At 34.1% G+C, this 25,603-nt stretch overlaps 2 protein-coding genes across 4 annotated transcripts; both read left to right on the forward strand.

The window, feature by feature from the left end:
• Positions 1-10,605: 10,605 nt before the first annotated feature.
• Positions 10,606-14,831, forward strand: LOC132627756 (serine carboxypeptidase-like 11). 3 transcript variants are annotated; one of them, XM_060343329.1, is made up of 14 exons: positions 10,611-10,808; positions 10,917-11,062; positions 12,206-12,282; positions 12,371-12,493; positions 12,777-12,879; positions 12,970-13,007; positions 13,242-13,340; positions 13,429-13,515; positions 13,604-13,756; positions 13,850-13,921; positions 14,067-14,182; positions 14,285-14,398; positions 14,513-14,558; positions 14,683-14,831. In XM_060343329.1, the coding sequence occupies exons 1-14, from the start codon at positions 10,675-10,677 to the stop codon at positions 14,764-14,766; spliced, it is 1,392 nt and encodes a 463-aa protein (XP_060199312.1). In that variant the 5' UTR covers positions 10,611-10,674; the 3' UTR covers positions 14,767-14,831. The 3 variants fall into 3 exon arrangements, 2 of the variants coding, with proteins under 2 accessions (XP_060199311.1, XP_060199312.1); XR_009577981.1 differs by having other exon boundaries at positions 10,606-10,808; positions 12,777-13,007; positions 14,067-14,160; XM_060343328.1 differs by having other exon boundaries at positions 10,609-10,808; positions 12,777-13,007.
• A 2,385-nt stretch (positions 14,832-17,216) lies between these two features.
• Positions 17,217-18,626, forward strand: LOC132627758 (caffeoyl-CoA O-methyltransferase 3-like). The gene is made up of 5 exons (XM_060343332.1): positions 17,217-17,434; positions 17,647-17,726; positions 17,846-17,990; positions 18,253-18,383; positions 18,487-18,626. Exons 1-4 carry the CDS (start codon positions 17,351-17,353, stop codon positions 18,301-18,303), a joined length of 360 nt encoding a protein of 119 aa, XP_060199315.1. The 5' UTR covers positions 17,217-17,350; the 3' UTR covers positions 18,304-18,383; positions 18,487-18,626.
• Positions 18,627-25,603: the final 6,977 nt, after the last annotated feature.

The raw sequence follows: 25,603 nt of genomic DNA on the forward strand, positions 1-25,603 counted from the left end.
ACTTTCACTCCATTTTTACATCTGTTTCTTTTACTGATTTTCTTTAATTTCACTTACTACATGTTTTAAAATCTTTAAAGGGTCTTAAAAGTGCAATAACAGAACTGCTGAACATAGGATGTGTGCAAGGCATGTATTAGCTAATTGGTCCAAGCAAAACAGAGGGCTTGAGAGGAAAAATTTCTTCTGGAGGTGTGCAAGGTCTATTTTTTAGGCTGAGTTGAGGGGTCACATTGATTATATGAAACTGTTGGGAGAAGAATGTGTTGACAAGTTCATGTACTGCAGCCCTAAAAGATGGAGCAGGGTCTAAATCAATTATACCACAAAATGTGACATTTTAGACAATAATATGGCAGAATGTTTCAACTCTTGGATATTAGCTGCAAGACACAAGACTATAGTTACAATGCTTGAAGAAATTAGAGTGAAAATTGTGAAAAAAGTAGGCCAGATGAGAGAATTTTGCAATGGTTGGATCTATGATGTTTCTCCAATGGCAATGAAAGTTCTGGGAGATAACACAAAAATATCTATGAACTGCAGCATTGAGTGGAATTCTGGTACTGGCTATGAAGTGCTGGATGGACAGTTTAGGCATATAGTGGATTTTCCTAAACAAACTTGTAGTTGCAGAGCATGGATGTTGAAGGGCATACCATGTGCTCATGCTATAGCTGCTATGTAACATAAGAAGTTGAATCCAATAGAGTATATATCTCAGTGGCATAGCAGAGAAACATATATGAAGACATATAGCCACTTCATTCAGCCTGTTCTGAACATAAAGATGTGCCACCAGAAGTTAGGAAGATGCCAGGTAGACCTCCAAAGAATGGAAAAAAGGAAATAACTGAGAAAAAAACTGGGAAACTGTCCAAAAGGGGTATTGAAATGACATGCAGCAAGTGTCATAACAAAGGGCACAACAAGAGGAGATGTCTAAGATATCCTAATGCTGTTGGCCCAAGTGTAACTTCTGCTGCTGGCCCAAGTGCAACTTCTTCTACTGGCCCAAGTGCAAATTTTGCTGCTGGCCCAAGTGCAAGGTCTATTGTTGCTGCTCCAAATCCAAAGCCAAGCAGAAATGTTGCCCCAACTGGAAGACGAAGGGGTAGACCAAAGTGTTCAACAGAAAAGACAATAGAATTTAACCTACATTTCTACTTGGCTTATGATTAGTTGCTAATATTTTGTGTTTTTTTTTTTTTTTTTGTAGAATGTTGCTTCAAGGAGGATGGTTGGAATAGGTATGCTGCACACACAAAGTGGACAAACAATCATTGATGTAAGTTGTTACTTCTCATCACTTACTTATATATTTTTAGATTTTTGAAACACTAACAAGAGGTATTAACTGTTACTGTTTATGCTCATTTGAGCAGCCTGGATTGCCGAGTCAAAGGTTCAGAAACATCTAGTCCTCAGTTTTAGTCACTGGAGATCTTGGGCATAAACCAAAGGGTGGTGTCAAATGGAAGAGAAAGGCAGCTATGACCTCTAGGCAGCTATGACCTCTAGAAATAAAGAGGAACAAACAGATTCAGTCAAGGACTAAGGCTGCACAATTGAGTCAAGGCAGCACCAGTTCTCATTGTTGATGCAATGTCTATTAGCCTTATTTTTGTGTACTTAAGACTGTTTTGGGCATGTCTAGATACATTAATAGAGCAAAGGATCAAGGCTGCACAACTATGGCATTTCTTTTACATTTAAGACTAGTAGGTAGGCAATCTTGCATGTATTTTGTTAAGGCAGTTGTGCCTGAATTTATATCCAGTTAATGGCAGTTATGCCTGAATATATGTCCAGGTAGTGCCTGGTTGTTTTGCAATGACTAATATGTTTTGCAATGTCTAACATGTTGTGAATTTATGTCCAGCCTTGTATCTTTATGGCAGTTTTGTTAGCCTTTATTGTCGGCAGTTTTGTTAGCCTTTATTGTTGGGTTGAATGACACTGATTTGGTATAGTTTTGGTCAAGTCTTGCTACATTTTTTTTTTGTCTTGTAATCTATTTTTTCGAATTCATTTCTGGTCAAGTTTTTGACTACTTTCATTGGCACAAATAAGTTAGGTGGTTAGTGAGTAAGGCAACATTTATGCTTGATCCATTCACCACTCCCTTATAGTGGTTGTTTCACTACTTCTAATTCTTACTAAATCAAAGTTGTTTCACTACTTCTCATTCTATCAAAAAGTCTCATTTTAGCAACCCCTCAAACCAAAAATGACTACCATCCTAACAACTTTTGAGAAGAAGTTAACGAAGTCATACGTTGAGAACGATGACTTCATATTTCCTAGCAATACTTTTCGACCATCAAGCGGTTGTTCTTTACAATGATCACTCCTACTATATGCAATATTTTCACGCCCCGAACCATGGCCGGGGCGTAACACAGCACTCGGGCCTTGCTTGCATGTGTCCGAGCGAACCTCATGGCTTGCTTGTCGACATGGGAATCAAAACAATATACTCTATATAATGCAATTTAAATGAATCATGAAAATGTAATTTGCGGAATAAAGTCTTGAAATTATCTCATAGCATGAAAAATCATGAAAACGTAATAGTCTGCAAGCATGAAAACATAACTGACTCTGTGAACTAACATCTGTCTATGAAACCTCTAAAACATGTCTGAATACTAACTACTAGGACATGACTCTAGACTGCCATAACTGAATACTAATGCAAACTCTATGTTGAACCCCGAGAGGAGTGGGGCTCACCAATAAGCTGATAACTGAGGTGATCCTACTGTGCAGGTGTATGCTCCTGAAAACCCGTATCTGCACCGTGAAGTGCAGGCTCGGGGCAAAAGGGACGTTAGTATATGGTGAATAGTATTAGTGTGTAAAACCTGCTGAAATGAAGAACATGGCACATCATAGGTATAGGACATGGACTGAAACTGAATGTAACTTAAACATGAGCATGAAACGTGGGTAAAGTCTGAAAACAATAAATCAATGGAAATACATGTATATAAAATTGCTTGTAACGTGGGGAATGCTATAGCATAACCGACAACATGATCTGGTACTTGCGTCTTACCAGCAGAACACTTACACCTTGCTAGGGATATGAGATTTAAGTATTAATAAGCATGTAAGGATCCAAACTGCATAATGAAGATGTTGCCTCCTTGTTGACAACCCTTATCCTACGGTGGCTACGTAGTTTCAGGCTATCTGAGCCTTCTCGGTTAACTAAGCAAATCCCAAAAACATGAACATGATATATTTGGCTAAGAAGCCCATGATTTTCGTGAAATAACTTGTAAATGACTTGTAATCATGATTTCACGAAATAACTTGTAACATGGTTTCATGAAATATCTTGTAATATGGTTTCATAAGATAACTTGTCATAGTCTTGCAAACATGTTCTTGATTCATGAGTAATAACAATAGTTCATAATTATATATATATATATATAATTGACTTGAAAACATGCTTGTAACTTGCTAGATAAAATCATAAAGTTTCATATAAACATAATGAGAACACATGAGGAAGAATTCATGATTCATGGATTAAGCTAGGGTTCCTAATAACCGTAATGGAAGATTAGGAATACAATAACGAATATAGATACAAAATTCATGTACATAAATACGGGCTACCAATATGTTGAGTTTAATGCCCTAGGATTTGAACTTCATGGATATCAAGAAACGGGGCATGGGGAAGAACGTAGAGATTCCCACATGTGGATGGAAGTTCTACATACCTTAATTGATTCAAAACTTGAATTAAAGACTTGAGTTTTGGAGAAGATTTCCTAAATCTTGATTCTTGAACCTTGAGATGGGTTTTCTTGAAAACCCTAGATTAAGAACAATGATTTCTTGATTAGATTATTAGAGTATATGTTAGAATTGAGTTGGAATAATTAGAGTAGGCTTACCTTGGTGTTCTTGATGATGGAAGAGAGTAGGAGGTCATTCTAGGGCTTGAAGGAATGAAAAATAATGATTTGAACTGATATGGATGAATATATACTGTTCTAGAAAAATTAAATTTTACACCCAGTTAAATACTGGCCGTATTTTGAAATACGGTCCGTATTCCGTATGGACTACATTGTGTCTCTTTAGTAAAATGGTCATAACTCTTTGCACAGATGTCTGTTTGACCCCCATAATATACCGTTAGAAAGGTATTTCAAAGCTCTACAACTTTTATTGAGGAAGTTTTCCCAAATTCCAAATACGTTTTGAAATACGGGCCATATTTTAAAATACAATCCATATTTAACGATGTAACCTCTAAGTGTCAAATTCCAGAATGCTCAGAAATCTTTGGTACCAGTTTACAACTTGAAATACGGGCCGTATACTGAAATACGGTCACTGTTCATGGGCATAAACCACCATCTTACAACTGAAGAGGAAATTTCAAATTCCCACATTCTTTATCTGGTTTTCTAAGTCTAGGATCATGGTCAAAGCTTAGGTTAAAGGTACGGGGTGTTACAAATATAAAGTGGGTGCATATAAGCGTCTTTGCCAAGGATGGAAAGCGTTTATTGATGCAAACGGATTGCAAAAAGAAAATGTATTGGAATTTCAAGCTTGTGAGGTCGAGAGGCGCATATGCTTCTTCTCTTCATTAATAAAAAGGCACTGGAGATCGTAATCATAGAATAGGTCTCTATATTTCTTTTGAACTATTTTATGAAAGTTCTTTCAATTTTAAATGAAATTTCTGTTTGCTGTTTTATGCCTTATACTTACTAATTTTGCAACATTTAATTGTTGTTTTTGTTTAGACATTAATAGTATCCACATTGTTCAAAACGTGCCAAGCAATTGCACAAGACTAAGAATTGCACAACAAAAACATTACAACCAACATTGTCAATTCATTACACAAAATAAGAGTAGGGGTTCATTTTAACAAACATTGCCAATTCATTCCACAAAATGCCAACACTAACAAGTTCTTTACAACACTAACAAGTGCAACCCCCTAACAACATGCCAAAAACACAAAACTTACTACTACAAAATAACCTCCTAACAACATGCCAAACTACAACAAAAGCTTAGGGCAACTTCATTGAAACACCTCTAAAATACATGTTTTGAAACACAGAACTTACTACAACAACACAAATACACAATAAGGAGATCAAAAGTACTCTCTCCCTTTTCTTGGACTTGGCCAACTTGCTTCTCCACTTCTTCTCTTTTTGTTTCATCTTCTTAATGTCTTCTCCAAAATTGTCTAGTTGAATCTCTATGTTGTTCATATCAATTTTGCTTTCCACAGAATTTGTTGACATACTAGGCTTGTATTCATCTTTTCCAAAAACCTCCAATGATGCTTCAAGTTCACCAATTCTACCAACCAGTTTGGGAATCAAAAATTTGGATCTAGGATCAATGTCATCATCCTTCCAAAGATAAAAATCACATGATCTAGCATACTAAAGTTAATAAAATCAAGAAAAAGATCAATCTAACAACTCTTCAAAGTTCAATTTTTGAAAATAAATTCACTTACACCATAATATGGACAACTCCAATATCTTCTACTAAGGTTCCTTGGGGTCCAAGAGGTCAATAGAGGCAGAAGAAATCCATGTTTGCATCGCACATCCTTCAACTCATGATCATCCTATTGCTTACAAAGCCTACTGAAGTCTATTTTAGCCATTATGGAACCTTCATTACCAGAAAAAACAACCAAACAAAGCAAAATAAGTCGAAGATTTCATACAACTGAAACAAATTAGCAAAAAAATTCAAGTGATTTAGGGAGTTTAAGAAATGAAAAATAATGGGTGATTTTTCATAAATAAAATCCAATTAAGTTACCTTGAATTCACTAAAATGTAGCTAGAGCTTCCAATTGGGGCTTATTCTTCAGAAATTTGGGGTTCTAAAATTGATTTAGGGTTTGTTGAGGTAGAGACGGGTATGGGTTTTTAATGGTGGTCGGTGAATTTTTTTATTTTTTTTTACCCTTGGGAGTTATTAATGGGTGTTTAATTATTTTTTCATTTTTTTTAATTTATTTTTTAGTTTAATGTACATAAAATGAGCTCCAAAGGGCTAAAAAATGTTAGAAATATACGCGCTTGGGTCGGGGTGTGGGAAATGTTAAATAAATTCACTTTTAAGTAGTTGAAGGGCGAAATAGGTCACCAGTATAGTTAAGGTGTGAAAGTGACTTTTTTGGTGATACTTTAGGTGTCAATTTATGTATTTTGCCAAGATTTATTTATTATCAACTTAATTTGATGATATAAAAAGTCTATCTTTTATCTATACACATGAATAAAACAAAACAATTTTCCTAATTAGACATCACAACGTCAACAAATTACTAGAAAAAGCAATGACGATGACACAATACATTTTCATTGGAAGAAAAAGAAAGAGTGCAAAAATAACAAGATTCTCAAGGACGAAAACAATCATATCGTGATGCATCATTGGCCTAGAAAGTTCAAAAAACAAACTCAATTTTTTCTTAAAATATTGGTTATCAACCTGAACACGTACTGGCCCTTTTATCTCGTGGCTTTTTTTTTTTTATCTAGACAAGGCAAGATAGACTCTTAGGGGCCGTTTGGTACGAAGACAAGTAATATAGAGATTAGCAATGCAAGAATTAATAATATAGGTATTAGTAATGTAGGGATTGTAATATTGAGATTATTTTTTATCAAGTGTTTGGTTTATTACATTAAAAATTAGATATACAATGTATAATCTAAGCTTGTGTTTGGTTTACAACTACACAAAATTTTCTTTACAATTATACCCTTGAATATTTGTGGGATTTTCTATTTCATGTAATTGAGAAAAGGGTTTGAGGGGTAGTTTAGTCATTTTAGGAGTTTTATCCACGTATAGTTAAACCTAGTATAAGTAAACCCCTTGGTTTTCTCGGTATTAGATAAGCCCCCTATGGTGTATAAGTAATTCATGTATTAGGTATGATTAAATTGAATTAAGTAATCAAACATTGTATTGGATGGATTAAATTTTAATACAAGGATTATTTTGTTTAGTACAACCTACCAAACGACCCCTTAGGGAGTAGCTCTTTCCTTTTTTTTTTTTTTTAATCGATCTTAAAAATAATTGACATTTTTTTTATTTAGCAGTAATATTTAAAATTTTCAATTTACCCTTATTGAGTTGACTAGTCTGAGCCTGGGCCCAATTGCTGAAAAGTTGCTTCTAGTAATTTGAATTGGTTGCAGTGGTCACTTATATTACGTAAACTGCTTTAGACAAAGCTCTAGCTAGATGCAAGTCTAGAAAAATATAGCAACAATTTAGTGATACTTGAGATAAAATATATACCTCAGCATAACTAAAACGTAGAAGACTATTTAATCTTGTAAACGTATATAAACGGACTCCTATATCCATTTTCAATATTTGTCCAATAACTAATATTCCCTTTAATTTAAGTTGTCTTAAATTAAAAATATTTGTAATGCATATAATGTAAGATATTGAATTATAGAGTTATTAAATATAAAAAGTGATATTTTTTAAACAAAGCAAGAAGGAAAATAAGATACGTTTATATAAAATGATGGAATACTTTATTCGCACCCCAATATTTTTCCTCTTAATTTTTTGGGAAAGCAGTCTCTGCAACAAAAAATGTTGCACCCATTTTTTTTTTTTTTTTTTTGTTGGTGATCTTGCTAAGTGCAAGAAAATATATTTTTAACATTTTCTCCTTTTTATTTCACTACAAATATAAGAAGCATATTTGGTCATTTAGAACGTTTTATGATCAAATTCTCATAAATTTCATGTATTTTTGTTATATTAAAGCAATTTCTACCAATCCAATAGATCAATTAAGATTATATTTATAATGATTTTCACCTCCCAACTTTGCGTTAAAAATCAAACTCCCCCCTCAACTTTGAACAATAGTCATTCTCCCCCCCTTTATCCTATGCAATGTCTATTTCGTCCTTGTTATTTTTATCCCTCCATTTATATAATACATTTTTATATTATATGTAATATTTTTTTTTTAACTTAGGTATTTATAAATTTATTTAAGTTCATTAACATATTAAGTGGAATAATACTTTTATGAATTTTTCACGAAATCTAATGCTATTTTTTATAATTGTTATCCCGATATATATTTTTTTGTAACTGGAAATTTTATTACCAAAGTATAATAGTAATATTTATAAATTTTTTGTACATATGCATTAAATATATGTATGTACAAGCATGTCTATGTACAATTAAATTTAGCGTCTCTCTTATTCTCTATTGTACATAAAAATAAACAAGTTTTGGCTGTAATTAATGGAATATTTCTTAAATTATAATTTAAAATTCATTTACAATATAAATAAATAATTTTTAAGAATTTGTCTCTATTTTTTGTTTTTTTGATTAGTTGCATTAAAATATATTTATAAAGCTATTATTACCTGTTATTTTCAGTTGTATAAATAGATATTAGAGTTTTGATTGCTATTAATAAAATTTATTGTTTTTATTCTGCTAATTTATTTCATTATTAACTTATATACTCAATTAATATTTCCCACTTTTTTCACCTAGAAGATAATATTTATTTTTTATAGCAAATTTGTTACATAGACTAAAAACAATGAAGAATATCTTGATTTTAAAAAGTAAAAAAAGAAGAAGACAAAAGTTGATAATGTAAGGGTAAAATAGGAATTTAAAAAAGTCAATTAGAATAAAGGAGGGAGAATGACTATTGTTCAAAGTTGAGGGGGAAGTTTGATTTTCAAAACCAAAGTTGGAGGTGTAAATGATTTTCACCCTATTTATAATATATTAGTCACTATAAACGTGCAGTTTTCACGTTATTCACAGATAATCTCAATCATAATAAGAAATATTAGATAGTATTATTTTTAATTATATACATTTATTTTATAAGTTACTCCTCCACCATGTGGTGATTCGCGAGAGTCGATTCTATATGTATTTTGCCTCCCCCTAATACAAATAAATAAATAAAAGTAAACAATAATTTAGGGCTAGTCAGTTGACCAATGTTACTCCCTTCGTTTTAATTTATGTGAGTCAAACTTTGTATCTTTAACCATAAATTTTGATACAAAATTTTCAAGTTTATAAAGATAAAATTTAAATATTTAGAAACTACATAAAAAGTACTATAAGTTATGATAATTTATAATTCAAATAATTTTAAAAAAATATATAAGAAAAATGTGGTCAAAGAACTACCTTATAGATTCCCCAAATAGTAATAGGATCACATAAATTGAAACGGAGACAATATAAACTTTGAACTATTTAATTGAATTGAAAAACTTTTCATACAGTTCATCCAAAAGAAATGTAATTAATAGGCAAAGTTCTAAATATTTCTCAATTAACAAATACTACTATGAAATACTAACAGATAAGCTACAAATGTCTCAGTGCCACACAGTAAACATGGCCACCAACTAGTTTGACTTTTTATTTACAAAACTTTCACGTCTCTCTTTTCTTCTAAAAGAAATACGTAATAAGCATATTATATAATTTTATTACACCAACTTTACGTCCTTTCACGTTGAAAACAAATTGTAACCATAAGGATATAAATTCTTAGAATGTTTATCCAAAGCTACAAAATACCAAGATGCTAAAAATAACGTGGGTTATTATTATTATTATTAAAAAGTTATAAGACTTCAAAAAGAAATGGGATTAGATCATTATTTAGTTTGTTTTGTTAAAAAGTAAAAGAAATACATAAAACAAAACCTAAAATGCACCATAGTAATCAGATCTTTCGGAACCAACTCACGGCCAAGTGCTTCCTTTTTTCTTTTTCTTTTTTCAATAAGAAGTCTATTTCATCTAAAAGTAATATCTTTTAAAAATTCTATTTACCTAAATAATCTATTAATTTATATCATGATTAATGTAAAAAGATATAAAAGTCGTTCAATATTTGAAGAATATTTTGGTCAATCAACATTTGTATTCATACTTTTAAAATAATATAGAAGATTCTTTTAACTTGAACTACTCTCAGTAAAAGTTGCCCAACTCAAAAAAATTATGGCTACACAATTTCTTCTTCAAGAGTTCATTTACAAAGAATTAAATAATGAAAAGATTACTACAAAAGCATATAAGAGGAAAATTCAATCCCCATCCTAGAAATAAAAATCAGCCTTTTAAGATCCCAAATAGCTCCACATATAATTAAAATTAACTCTTTATTCATTATACAACCAATTAAAATGTAAATAAGTAGTAGTAGTAAATAAATAGCAGTACTATACAAATGTAGAAAAGTTACTTTAGTACATTAGAGGGCCTGAAAATAAATAACCATCTTTCAACTTTTTTTGGCAGGAATGTGGGTCCCGCGAATCTACTTGTGCAGCCTACAACTGACATCATCAGTTTTGGATGGTAGTTAAAGAACCCTGAAGTTAAATCTATTTACCAATTTATACAAGAATAACCAATAGAATAATTTTAAGTATTAAGGGCAAATTGGGCAATTTTCGCGAACCCCAAGCTGCTCTCATTCCCTATTATGCATAGTAGCAGGAGTACAATACGTTACTCGTCAAACACCATAAATAACAAGGAGGGAGTAATATTTATCTATATATATGACCAACTTATTGTAGCTTTAAAAAACTCTGTTGTATAAGAAATATGGCGAAAACAGAACTATGTTATTTGCTTTTAGTTGTTGTAGCTGAGCTTTGTTCAGGGTCTGCAGCAGCTGGTTCACAAGTGAAGTTTCTTCCAGGATTTCAAGGACCACTTCCTTTTGAACTTGAAACTGGGTAAGGAATTAAACTCAGAAATAAGCTTACATATTATTATGGTTAAGTTTTTTAAGTGAATTAATTAAAACTCGTATGACAGAAAAATTAATTGACTTGTCTTTGCAGTTATGTTGGAGTAGGTGATAGGGAAGATGTACAACTATTCTACTATTTTATAAAGTCGGAGTCAAATCCAGAAACAGACCCTGTTCTACTTTGGATCACTGGAGGCCCTGGTTGCTCTGCTCTATCCGGCCTTATCTATGAGATTGGTATATCATTTTCCTTTTCTACATTTTTTGGGATGTTTTTTCTGCTTCTATTGTGTAGGAAACTGGATCATTCTAATGTCACGGTTAGCGACGGAGACACCTTTTTATGTGGATTGCGGAGTGTCATTCAATAGTACTTCGCAAAAAATTATGTGTGTAAATAATTTTTTTCTACAAACTAATACACACTCACACATCCGATAGGTCACCGCTTGAAAATTATAGAAAACACATGCCATCGATACTGCATGCACGAGATTTTGCATGTGCCACTGATCGCAGTTGTTCCGAGGTTATTGCTAAATTTTGCAGTTTTGGAGTAAAAAAAAAAAATGCAGTTTTGGAGTAAAAAAAAAAAATGTTTCTTTTTTTGCTGAAAATGTTAATTTTCGCTTTACCTAGCACTTCCGTCATTTGACATCTTGCACTGAAAACTCTTTCTTGTGATTGAGTCCTTTGAATGCTGATTTTCAGCTATTGTAGTTCTTTACATTCTCTCTGTTACAAAAAGGACTGATAGATCACTCTACTTTTAGGAAGAGATTAGTAAGGCAAGTTATCTAAAAGACATAGAGCATAACTGTATGCAGAGGCGGATCCAAGATTTTAAGACGCATAGAACCGATGTAAAAAATATATAAATGAAATGGCATAATTGTTTAGAACTCGCTCGCTGGCCTAGTGGTTTGGTGTCAAGTTATACATGTTAGGTTCCTTGTTCGAAACGTGCCAGCAACACGTTTTGTTCCCCCTTTTTTTTTTTAACTGCCATCTTAAAAAAACTTCTGAACTCAAACTTGGGTCGCGCGCTTATGCACAAGGAGCTAAGGGGCATGCTTACCGGCTAACCCACTTCAACAGATATTTTTGAGGGGTCCTCCTAAAATATATGATAGTTTTTCAAAGTATATACTTATATATACAGAGTTTTCCTCGAAGTTAAGGGGGACACGTGCCCCCCACCCCACCATGTAGGTCCGCCCCTGACTGTATGTGATCAAAGAAAATGAAGCTCTGGATCATTATTGATAACTTAGACTAGAACACCACAAAAAATGTATTAGCTGATCTGAATCATAAAAGTTTCTGGATTTTTACAAGCTTTTAAGTTACTTTCTAAACTTTTGAACTATGAATGTTAAGGACCAATAACTTTTGAGCCAGTGGAATACAATGGAAGTTTGCCTACAATGATACTGAATCCTTACTCATGGACAAAGGTGTGCATTTGATTATGAATTGTACTTCATGATGAACATAAAGTTTGTGCACAATTCAAAAATGTTAAAAGTATCATGGAATTTTTAGGTGGCAAGCATTATTTTCTTAGACTTACCAGTGGGCACTGGATTTTCCTACGCGAGAACTCCAGCAGCTCTACAATCATCAAATTTACAAGCAAGTGATCATGCATATCAGTTCCTTCGCGAGGTAATTAGATTCGTCATTCTTTGTGATTTCTCGTCAGCATAGGAGGTCTAAGGTCTCTGATAGCATACTTTGATTCTTCTATTCTCAAATAGTTCTTCTAATACATTGAAAAACGTTTGTATATCTATTGCAAATAATTCCGGATGTTGGATCAGTGTCAAGTAAGTATCACATTTTACTTAGTTTCTCCGTCTTTTAGGTGTCTGAACTTCAAAAGTAAAGAACTTTATGAATTATGAGTATTTAGTTGGTTGAGTAATCTTTTTCAGGATGTTTTTTGCAGTGGTTTGTCGATCACCCAGAATTTTTAAGGAATCCATTATATGTTGGCGGAGACTCGTACTCAGGGATGGTTGTTCCCATTATTACTCAAATCATAGCAATCAGTAAGACTATATTTGCTGTTTTAGTCCTATGCTCTATAACATTTTGCCTTGTACTATGCTTTCACATTTTATGGCCTTGTGATATTACAGAGAATGAAATAGAAATCAAACAATGTATCAATCTTAAGGTTAGTCATTTTTTTTGTACAAATTCTCTTTTCCCTTAGGGGTAACCGGATCATCTACCAACCAACAACTCGTAGTGATATTGTTATCAGAAATGTTAATTATGCAATGAATATCATTTGCCCTCCTATCCCGGCTAATGATTGTGTAGAAAAAGATTATTTTTTTCTGATGAATTCCTACAGGACAATGTAGAACGATATCACAACAAATAGTATACTTTTGAATGGTTTCAGGGATATTTACTCGGAAATCCAGCGACTTTTAAAGGTGAAAACAATTATGGGATTCCATTTGCTTATGGAATGGGACTTATTTCTGATGAACTCTATGAGGTTGGCATTTCTTTGCAGTTATATCTGTACTTCCGTTTACTTTACTTGCACTATCGTTAAGAGTAATTGGCTTACTTTTCTGAAACAGTCGTTGAAGACCAATTGTAAAGGAGAGTACCTTAATATAAATCCAAGCAATACACTGTGCTTGCAAGATGTTGAAACTTTTCACAAGGTTGGATTCATTTCCAGTAAAATTATATATCATCTGCTTGTATTATTTGGCATTGACAGGTTCATTAAAATACTGGCCTTATATGCAGCTTCTTAAAGGAATTAATAATCCCCATATTTTGGAGCCCAAATGTAAGTTTTTTTCACCAAGGCCAAAGTTACTGTTTGGCCAAAGAAGATCTCTTGATGAAAAGTTTCATGAACTTAACAATCCTCAACAACTTCCTGCACTAAAATGTCGTGTGAGTATTTCAATGTAATTGCCTTCTTTATTCTATTGATTTTTTTGTATCTGTTAAATGCTTACAAGAATTTACAACTTTCAATTGCTTTAGACTGATTGGAACAAACTTTCTTATCATTGGGCTGATGATGGTCAAGTTAGAGACGCCCTCAACATCCGGAAGGTATGATAAAGGATGTTTCACAAAACTAAATGAATTTAAGTTATGTACACTGATAGTATGTTAGAAAATTCACTAGTTATTTTCTTATTGTTGATGCATAGAACTTAAAATACTAAAATATAATCAAATGTTCCTTCGATAACAGGGGACAATCGGAAAATGGGAGAGATGTGCAAGTTTGCAATTTCAAAAGACAGTCATGAGTAGCATACCATATCATGCAAGCCTCAGTAGGAAAGGTTACAGATCTCTTATATACAGGTTGAGTAGGAACAACTATCAACAAAAATAGTTAAATTTGATCTCCGTGAAACTATCAAGTTCTTTATTTTTTATTTTTTTATTTTTTTGTGAATTAAGCAGTGGAGATCATGACAAGGTTGTTACCTTCCAATCAACTCAAGCATGGATAAAATCTCTTAACTACTCCATTATTGATGATTGGCGACCTTGGACTGTTGACAATCAAGTTGCCGGGTTAGTTCTTGATGAAAGACATTGTGGACACTTAAAATTTTTGTATATTAGTCATACACTCTGTCAGTATATAGAAGTTAAACTTTTTTTTTTTTTTTTTGTGCACAATTTCAGTTACACAAGAAGTTACTCAAATCGGATGACATTTGCCACAGTGAAGGCAAGAAAGCCTCCTACCTAACTTGTCTCTCAATCTATCTCTCACTTTCTTTTCTCAATTAATTTTGCAGATAAAAATTCCATCAAATAATTGGTGTTTCTAAATTGCTTTGTTTTTTTTACAGGGAGCAGGCCATACTGCACCAGAGTATAAACCTCGTCAATGTCTGGCGATGCTTAAAAGGTGGATGTCTTACCAGCCCTTGTAGTCAACACATATATAGCAATTTGTAATCTGTTAAGATACCAATATATGGAACAGTTTCATTTCTTATTTCAAGGGGAAAAGGTTTTTAGTCATAGTAAAATATAACTAGTAAATAGATTCGCGCTATGCGCAATCATAAAATTTTATTGAATATATGAAATAATATTTTAATACCTGAATATTAAAAATATTCAAATCTTCTTTAATTTTCAAAATCAAATAGATTAAATTTTACGTTCTGAGCTATTTTATTATTGTTACTTATTTTTGTTCTTTTTCTTTAATTTTTTTTTATCAGTAACAATTTTTAGTTATTCAAAAATACTTGAATTTTATAGAATAATCTATAAAAGAATCATAAAAACAAGAGATGAACTTCAATAAAAATTAATCTTTGTGTTGATATGTGTATAATATTTAAACATAGTTTTGCTTTTTCTTATTTACTATGAATTGGAACAACTTTGCCATTCGTTTGACTTTTGATTCATTCATGCCCTTCTTGTTAGCAAATCGCTTCATATTTGCCCTTGTCGTTAATAGAATTTCATAATGAAATGAGTTAACTCTACGTCATCAAATTCTTAGACAACAAAAACAAAATTTACCCTTCAAATTTTAATTATGATTTAATATCACCCTCGTGTATATAGGAGCTCCATTAGAGATCGAGGACAAAAATGAGAATTTTTTCATAACGGCAGGATAATATTAGATCAGAAGTCAAACGGATAATAAAGTTGCTCAATATTAAAGTACTAGTTTTCGGACACGTGCGTTGCACGTATATCCCATACTAATTGAGAAACGTCCCATTAGATACCAATTAAAGTCAGGCAAATGTGTACACATAAACAAAGACATCACGGAGGAGCTCCTTGACAGTGAAAATATGGGTGCCAAGTAGTCTATATATAGCCAGGTTTTAGCGAACTCAACTGTAAAGATGTAGCATAAATTAAATATACAAACTTCTTTCAGATCTCACAGGTGCCAGTGCACCCCAGCCCCACACCTAAACTAAGGTCCGCCTCCGTGTCGGGCTTGACTACTAACCATGCATACGTATATTTCCTTCCACTAAATCACAAAGGGTCTGCATTTGTACTTTATAGGTAAGGATAAGGTGATGGAATTGATATAGAAATGCATAGAACTAAAAAGGATAGGAGAATTGATAAGGGAAAGGGAGATGATGATATATTATATGTGATGCATGGTCATGACATTGGCTAAAAAGCTCTTTCTCATCTGTCACAGCCAACCAAAAGTACTTTGGTATGATTTATTTCTTGGCGTTGCAAGTAGCATTTGCGTCCGAACCTATGACAAATTAAGAATCACAACATGTAACTTTACCAGAGATAATATACAAGTTAAGATCCATTCAAGATGTGTGACCAATTTGAGGGTTACTACCGAATTCTTCTCCGAAGAACTATTTCAGCAGATTATATATATATATATATATATATATATATATATATATATATAATTGCCATAAATAATGGATATGATGAAAAGGACAAAATAAACCATACATAAGATTGAACCCGAGAACTAATATACAAAATTTACACAAACCTTGTTTCTTCTCAAACAAAACTCTACCTTTAATTCTGAACCCCACTCCAATGATCTCGCACGATTAGCATACAGGCATATGGCAAGAATGGAGAAATAGGGAGAAACCAACCATTCTTGAATGGGTAAAGAGATGTGTGAGTACAGGTGAAAGCAAAACTGTTTTAAATATTGTAGATCAGTGGTTCTTTGCCTCCTCCTAATTGCTACTCATTTATAACAAATGTTATAATTTGATATGAAGGAGGTAATTAAAAAGGCTGACATAAATAAATGTTATTACTATTAGTAAATGTATAATGGATAAGTATTGAGTTAATTTCTGAACCTCCCGAGAGATGAAAAAGTCCAGGCGTTGTCCATAATAAATGGTATTTGCACTGCCATTAGCTCCTCACAAGCTTTCATTTTAAAAGTAGACTCATACCATGTGAACAAATGTTTTTAATGGTGGAAGATAAAAGGAACAGTAATTAATGTTCAATTAGTAGTTGAAGATGTAAGAGTCCTTATCATGTATATGATTCAATGTAGTTAAATTATTATCTATTTAATAAATGTGTTTTTAATTATAGGAAGGACAAAATGGTTAATAAATTTTTATGGGCCTTTTCGTAATCTAACTTTAGACTTAGAAGCTTTCACTTTTAGTATAATACGATGATATGATATTGAAATATGAAACAGGGAAAGTCAGAGTGGCAGAAGGTACTTTATATTGTTAAGTAACAGAGTTGAAGTCAAGAAGGGTGTTGTTGATTTGGCTGTATTGATCCCAGAAATTAGAGGAGGAAAAGAAGAAGAAACTCACCAACTTTGAATCATTAATTTTCATCAGCCAACCAAAAGAGACCAACATCTCCACTCTTTATCATAGCTCTTCGGTTTTCTATATATTACTATAGCCCATTTTCATTTCTCCATAAAACAGATTGCTACCTTAGACTTATCCACTTCAGATAACAAACTTAAATAGTCAAAATGTCCACACTTACTCAGCAATGGCAACCAATGGAGAAAACCAGAATTCAAGATACCAAGAAGTTGGACACAAAAGTCTCTTGCAAAGCGATGCACTTTATCAGGTAAACCACATTTTTTTTTTTAGTCTGTTTAAAAAAGAACGATATTTTTTTATGTTTCGATATAATTGAACTATAAACTTCCAATTTTAAACTTACTGACTTGATTTTATTGTCTCATATATGTGTATGATCTACAAGTTCCAAAATCGTGTGTGACATTATATTTATGGATGTGCTGACTTAAGTCAGTTGTTTGATTTGGGTTTCGACAGTATATTCTTGAAACAAGTGTGTACCCAAGAGAGCCTGAAGCCATAAAAGAGCTAAGAGAGACTACTGCAAAACACCCTTGGTAACTTTTTCCTACTTTAATTTGTTTTAACTATAGTTCACGGAGGTTGAATATTTAAATATTGTCAATTGATTTCTAGCTAAAATTAAGTATGAATTTTATTTTTGGGCAAAAAACAGGAATATCATGACCGCCTCTGCTGATGAAGGACAATTTTTGAGCATGCTTCTCAAACTCATCAATGCGAAGAATACCATGGAGATTGGTGTTTTTACTGGTTACTCTCTGCTTGCTACTGCCATGGCTCTTCCCCATGATGGCAAGGTAATTATTATTCAGTTTACTTTCTCGGCATTGACAATATAAAATATATTTACACAATCAGTACATGTAAATCTCTATGATAAATATTAATCAGTAACATGAAAAAGTCAGCTTGGTTAAAATTCACTAATAGTATAAAAGAATATGTACACTGTCAGTACATATAACTTAAATCTAATATTAATATTTACCAACCGCTCGCATTCTCAATGATGTTAATTGAAGTCAATAAATTTGTATTAATTTGCTAAATTTGCTTCAGTTCTGGCCATGGATATCAACCGGGAAAACTATGAGATTGGTCTACCAATAATTGACAAAGCCGGGCTAGCTCACAAAATCGAATTCAAAGAAGGCCCTGCACTTCCTGTTCTTGACCAGATGATTGAAAACGTAAGTACCTTAAAATCCCTTGAACACAACATCAAATGAATACATTGAAAACTTTGTCTTCAATGATCAACATTATATTAATTTTGTGAAACAAATTTAACAGGGCAAATACCATGGAACATATGATTTCATATTTGTGGATGCTGATAAAGACAACTACTTGAACTATCACAAGAGATTAATTGATTTGGTCAAGGTTGGTGGACTAATTGGCTATGATAACACCCTTTGGAATGTGAGTGATATTATAGTGAGGTGGGAAAAATCAAAAGAGTGTTTTTTCTTTTGATGGTGTAGTGGTCTTAGGAGTATTTGTACTCGTTACTACACGGTGTAAAATTCCTTGCTACAGTGATATCAGCTGCTCCTCTTGGCCGTGATTTTTTCCCTTATTCAAAAGGGTTTCCACGTAAAATCTTGGTGTCATTATTGCTGCATTTTATTCTTGCTGATTTAACCATAAGTTAGTGTTCCGCGTTTATCACTAATACCGGGAATATTATTCTTGCGGTCTATTTTTATTCCCAACAAGTGGTATCAGAGCCAAGGTTCTGTCTGAGTATGCTCTGTGGTTGCAGCATAGTCTGAACTTCCACATCAGAAAAGAATTACCTTGGTGCTCCTGCATCAGCTGCCACGTCACCGGCCAGTTTTGTAATTTTTTGAAAAATTACAGTTTGGTCCCTCATTTTTTTTAAAAATTATTCAGAAGGTGAAAATGACCATTGACGAGTCAACTTCATCTTCTGGAGCTATGATTATGCTCGCGGCTACCAACTACACGCTGTGGAAACCTCGGATGGAAGATTTCCTCAGTTGTAAAGACCTTTTTGATCCAATAGAGCTGAAGGGTATTAATCCTGACCCGCCCAAGTCAATAAAGTGGAAGAAAATTAATAGAAAAACTATTGGTCAAATCCGACAATGGATTGACCATAGTGTTTTGCACCACGTTGCACAAGAAATTGACGCTTATGCCCTTTGGAAGAAGTTGGAAGACATGTACCAGGCCAAGACCGCTCGGAACAAGGCCCTTCTGATGAGACGTCTTGTCAATATGAAGCTCAAAAGTGGAACTTCTGTTGCCGAACATACCAGTGAGTTCCAGAGTCTGGTAAATCAATTATCTTGTGTAGAAATGCCACTTGGAGACGAAATGCAATCTCTACTACTTCTTAGTTCCCTTCCTGATAGTTGGGAAACACTAGTTGTTACTCTCAGCAACTCAACCCCAGATGGCAAACTTACCACGTCTGTGGTCAAGGATGCATTGTTCAATGAAGAGGCAAGAAGGAAAGACATGAGCACAGATCAGACTCATGCCTTTGTGACGAAGAATCGAGGAAGATCACAAGGAAAACAACAAAGAAACAGTAGAGGAAAATGGCAAAGTAGAGGCAAAAGTTGGGGGAGATCATCGGATGGCCGGAAACCTTCTTATACCTGCCACCATTGCGGTATAGAGGGTCACATGAAGAAGAATTGCTACAAATGGCTAGAGGAGCAAGGCAAGAGCAGTTCTCAACTGAAGAACAAGGGTGGTGAAGCGTTCATCACAATCTCAGGTGATGCAGCGTACTGTACTACCCATGATGAGACATGCCTTCACGTCTCAAGAGAAGACACGGAATGGGTGGTAGATACTGCAGCATCGTACCACGTAACTCCCCACAGGCACTACTTCACAACATACAAAGCTGGAGACTTTGGAGCGGTGAAGATGGGTAATTCGAGTTCCTCTAGAATATCCGGAATTGGTGATGTACAAATAAAGATAGGTACCGGGAGCACAATCACTTTGAAGGATGTCAGACATGTGCCAGATCTTCGGCTCAATCTCCTGTCAGTGGTATCTCTTGACAAACAAGGGTATGAAAACCATTTTAGCAGAGGCACATGGAAAATGTCAAAGGGCGTTTTGACAATCGCTCGAGGACATGTTTGTGGCACATTGTACAAAACGCATTTGAGAATTTGTACAGACAGCCTCAACATTGCAGAGGAGGCTTCTCAGGATTTATGGCACCAGAGACTCGGCCACATGAGCGAGAAAGGGTTGACTACCCTGATGAAAAAGAATCGTGTAAATGTTGACAAGAACGCTGCACTGTGTCCTTGCAATCATTGTCTATTCGGTAAGCAACACAGAGTGTCATTTAATTTCACTTCAACAAAAAGATCAGAGTTGTTAAGTTTGGTACACTCTGATGTCTGTGGTCCTATGGAGGTTGAATCACTCGGTGGAAGCAGATATTTTCTGACTTTTATCGATGATGCTACTCGGAAAGTGTGGGTGTATTTCCTGAAGACGAAGGACCAGGTGTTCGAGTGCTTCAAGTCATTTCACGTCTTGGTGGAACGTGAAACAGGAAAGAAGCTGAAATGTCTCCGATCTGATAATGGAGGCGAGTATACTTCCAAGGCGTTCGATGCATATTGCAGAGCATATCGCATTCGACATGAGAAGTCAGTACCACACACCCCTCAGCACAATGGCGTTGCTGAAAGAATGAACCGGACTATCATGGAGCGTGTCAGACAAGTATTCTTTTGCATTCCAGCAATTCAATTTTCAGAATTCTCAAGATCTATCATAATACCCAGTGTCATCATAATTCAACACTGGGATAATATTTTGCAAGATTCGCGCCGGTCGGGGTTCATTGGTTCAGGTGTCATACTTATCCCAGAACTATACTCGACCTGATTCTTGTGCAACTCGAGATATGTAGGCAACTCAGAGGCCGGAGTTCGGTCATAATCCTCTCAATTTTCCTTTAGCCGGGACAAAATAGGCTATTGAGTCAATGTCTTTGCTCGACAACTCTTTTCATCATTACCGGGCAAAGAGGGACAAGTTGTTGACACCCAATTTTGTCCTGCCTCTCCTCCGAAATACCTATTTGCGCTTCTAATATTTTTGGAAAATTAAAAAAATACATATTTACATTTTTTACTATAATTATTAGCCTCTCATCAATACAGGGCGTTTCATTATTCTATTACAGTTACTAGACATCGTCATCATCATTTATTATTATTATTATTAGAATTATTATTATTATTATTATTATTAATTTTATTATTATTATTAGTAGTATTCAACATTTGTTATCATTTCGGCATTTTACCAGCTTGCGCACACGCATCACATTTATCTTTGCATAATAAATATTTATTTTACTGTGAATTTTTCGAAATATTACTGCACGGCTATTACAACGCCATTTTTTATCTGAGCATTAATGATTGCATATTTCATGTTGAGCAATATTTTAACACAAGTTATTTAAACAGGTCTTTTTATTCCGTGCACTCAGTCCGTATTTTTGATTTATCGGATCCCAGATCAAAGCCCAATAAACTCATAAATATTTCTTGACCAGCCTATATTTTGATCCCAATTTTTTAGACCAGTCCGCGTTTTTCGCCAGCCCATTCTTTTAATACCCGGTCAAAATTGACCCAGTCCAAAAAGGACCGGGTCTGGCCCATTTCCCATTTTAACAAGGGAAACCCTTTCCCTCATCTTCAGCCGCCCGCCCCCTTTATTTTTTCTTTCTTCTTTCTCTTTCCCTTCTCCCTTTCCCGCTCCCCTCTCCACTTCTCCTCTCCCTCGCACCCCGTTCCTCTCCACTTACCCCTGTCCCCCCACGCTCCTCTGTCCCCCCACGCTCACTGTCATCCCCCACTTAATCTTGTCTCCCCCGCTCCTCTCAAACAAACCCTAATTCGCCCTATACATAATCGTTGTCCAAGTCAAGAGGAGAGGGGAGGAAAAGAGAAGATTCTTGAAATAAAAACGCCCTCAAGATTTTTTTCGGGGAAAAGAATTGGGACAAAAGACTGAGTCACACAAAATCCCTGAAAAATCGAGTCCTTTAGTCGCCTGTAATGCCCTAAAATACGAGCTTGATTCACAACTTTTTTTTGTTTTGTTTTGTTATCGAGTCAAAATATCAAATCAATTTCGTTTTCTGTCGCTTACTGTGGTTTGCTACGAATCCGAGCATCGCAAGCTCGGATTTGGTAGCGTTCGAGTATAGATCGAAGACTCGACACCCGCACCCATTTCGTTGCACCCGAAGAAGGTAATCACACTCGTCTTCACTTCGTCTTTAATTTTGTAAAAGTAGAAATGTAGTCGTTCAAGTATTTCTCGTCGTTTATTTGGTTTAGTCGGCTGGAATGTGTTCTCTCTTTGTTTGTTATAAACTAGTGTAAAACGACTAATTTCATCAAATATGTGTTTAACCTCGTCGCTTGGCTAATCCTCTGTTTTAGTCATTTTCTTTAGTGTATGATGTTCCTATTTCTAATGTAAATCAGTATGAAGGATGACCGATAGAAGCTATGAATTTAAAAGGAAGAATCTACTGATTTGTGAGAATATGATATGTGCTTATATGCAGATTTAGTATTTGGTTGTTGTTGTCTTTTGGTACGTTCAAATAAACAAAAGTCCTGCTTCTTTTCCACAGAAATTTATAATGTATCATGTTTGAGGTGATGGGGTAATTCTTGTTGAGCATATTTTGAGTTGGAATCTGGACATGTATGAAAACTTCCCCTCGTTTCATTATCAGTTTACAGAATTAAAATGTAGTTGTTTGCTTGTTCTTAGCAGTTGTAGAAGTTTGCTTGTTTGAATCTGCCTACACTTTATTTGCTATAAACAAGCATGAAATAGTTGTGGCAATCTATTAACATTTAAAGAAAAGATCGTTCACCTTGCTGAATACATAAATAGCAGTGCTTCTTGTTTAATATCTATTTGTGGCATCCCTTAAGGGTTTGTTTTACCATGTAAAATCAGCATGTAAAAAAAGTAAATAAATCATGAACGTCAAAAACAAATGTCCTGATTTGTTGGTATTTAATACTAGTCTACATATAGGTTTGGATAATTGTTTTGCTTCTGTTGGTTTGAATCTATCTGCATTCTGTAACTTTTTTTTCCCTTATGCCATTAAGGATGTGACTATAGATGACTTTAATCATGTTTGATCCTTTGTTCAGGCCTTCAAAACTAATTCTAGTATGGATCAATATTAAAATGTCTGTGTCAAGTAGCTGTTTTAACTTCCATTTGGATATAAGCATGAAACATCATTTGTTTGAGGGCATTTAAAGGTTAATGTTGTCCCTGGTTTAGTTAGCTTGAACGAATATGGAAATTCCTGCATAAGTTGATAACTATTGGCATCTCAATATAACTGGCTACACCTCTATGTTTGTTGTAGGATTTTATGCCTTCCATGAACTAGTTCTCTAGCCTTGCTTTATTCAAAATTAATTGATGTAGAGGTTTTATTAACAGAAGGATATTTGGTTCCCACTTTGTATGTTTGAAACTCTGTCTTGAAAAATTGATCTGTCATGTTTTTTTTTAGTCATAGTTAAAATGATTCACTTTTGCTTACTAAATCTTTGTAGTGTTTTTTGAACATTTGCTTCAATTTGGGTTAAGGCTTATCTGAAATACTCTGAAATGAATCCAAGACATGTTCCCTTTGTGTTTGCTGTGATCTTATACACTTTGTGCTCTCTCTTTGAAATCTGCCCACGTTGACTTGTTTCCTTCTATTCCTCATCCAGTTTTGTTTGTGGTGTGATATACCTCGAAGTATACATATTACATGAGCCTTAGTATACACTGAGTGTATACCAGGGTTGCACATTAATGTATACCTTTCAGGTATATCAAGTATACTCTGAATATTATAGGTATGCCAGCCTTTGCATATGTCCCAAATTCTATACACGTCTAAGAACAATGAGTGCTACGTTATTTGATTCTGTCTATGTCTGAGTATTGCCTGTTTATATGTGTGTGGTGGCTAATCTGTGTAGGCATGGATTATACTTAAGTATACGTAATATATATACAATCTATGGAGTTGTTTGAATTTATATTTTATGTTTAATTTATTGATCGTATACTAATCTTTCTTTCATTCTTTTTCGCATGAACCTCGCATACGAGTCCAAAGGACTCATCCCTCCGCATTCGGTGTTGGGCCAAAGCCCAACAACATGATACTCTCTCTGCCCAGCCCTCTGTTCACAGCAAAATAGCAAAACAGGAATTTTCTGGGTCAAAGCCCAACAGCAGCTTGGTCCAGCAACCCATTTAATTTACTTGCCTCCTCTATTTATTTTGTGCATTTAATTTGTATTATGTAACTAACTCTTTGTTTGTTTTGTTTGTATTAGTTTAGATAAATCATAATTAATCAGTAGGCTTAGTTTTAGTAATGGGTAGTTAGTTTAAGGAAGACTAACAATTAATTCCATAAGTTATTCTCTTCTTTTCATGTTTATTTTGGAATAATTAATTTGCAAAAAAATAGCATGACTATGTATGGCCTATAACATTGTTTCCAAGATTCATTCAATCATGCATATTTTAGCCGAGCCGAGCCTAGCCTAGCCTTTAAAATTAGGGAAGGTAGAAAGAAAACTCGTCATCCTTTGCCTTCCATTTATAAAAAATATATAAGTTTGGATTAAACAAGCATATTTAATCAATAGATTTTTAAAGCTTCATTTACATTATTTTAAAACTCTTTTTGCATTCTATTTATAACAAGTCTAGATTTTCTGCATATAAGGTAATTTTATTTCAAGTTTAAATTGGCTAAATGTTTTCTTAAAAGCTTTATTTATGTTATGTCCCGTGTTTTCGTATAATTGGAAATCGAGAAATAATTGCGATTTGTGTGTTAAAAAGGAAATGATTTGATTTTCGTGAATATGACTATGTGGGTTATGGAATTTTTAATGTTAAGACCTCGGGGAAGGCCGAGGATAAATTTGGAATTTCGGAAATTAGTTTCGGGAATTACAAAACGAGGCGTTTTATGAATTGGGCCAAGAAAACATAACACAAAAAGAGGCCCAATAAATTGAAGGGTGGCCGGCCTTGGGTAGGCCCAAACCCATTATGTGGAGGTCATGTGCATAGCACATGACCCTTAAGAGGATATATATCAATATGTACTTGGTAATTTTCAAGCAAATAAATCAAAACTCAAGAACACAAAAAAAAAAGGGGGGTTCGGCCGAGAATAGAAAGAGGAGAGAAAAAAATTATCCAAGCCTTGTTTGTGATCCAAAGACCCTAATCTCTACATAATTGTGAAGTACTCAAGGCCCTCTTCAACGGGTTATAATTAGATTGGCACAAGGACTACGTTTGCGACAAGTCGGGGTTTCAA

The sequence above is a fragment of the Lycium barbarum genome, chromosome 2 (genome assembly GCF_019175385.1).
Source record: "Lycium barbarum isolate Lr01 chromosome 2, ASM1917538v2, whole genome shotgun sequence".
NCBI classification, from domain to species: Eukaryota; Viridiplantae; Streptophyta; class Magnoliopsida; order Solanales; family Solanaceae; genus Lycium; species Lycium barbarum.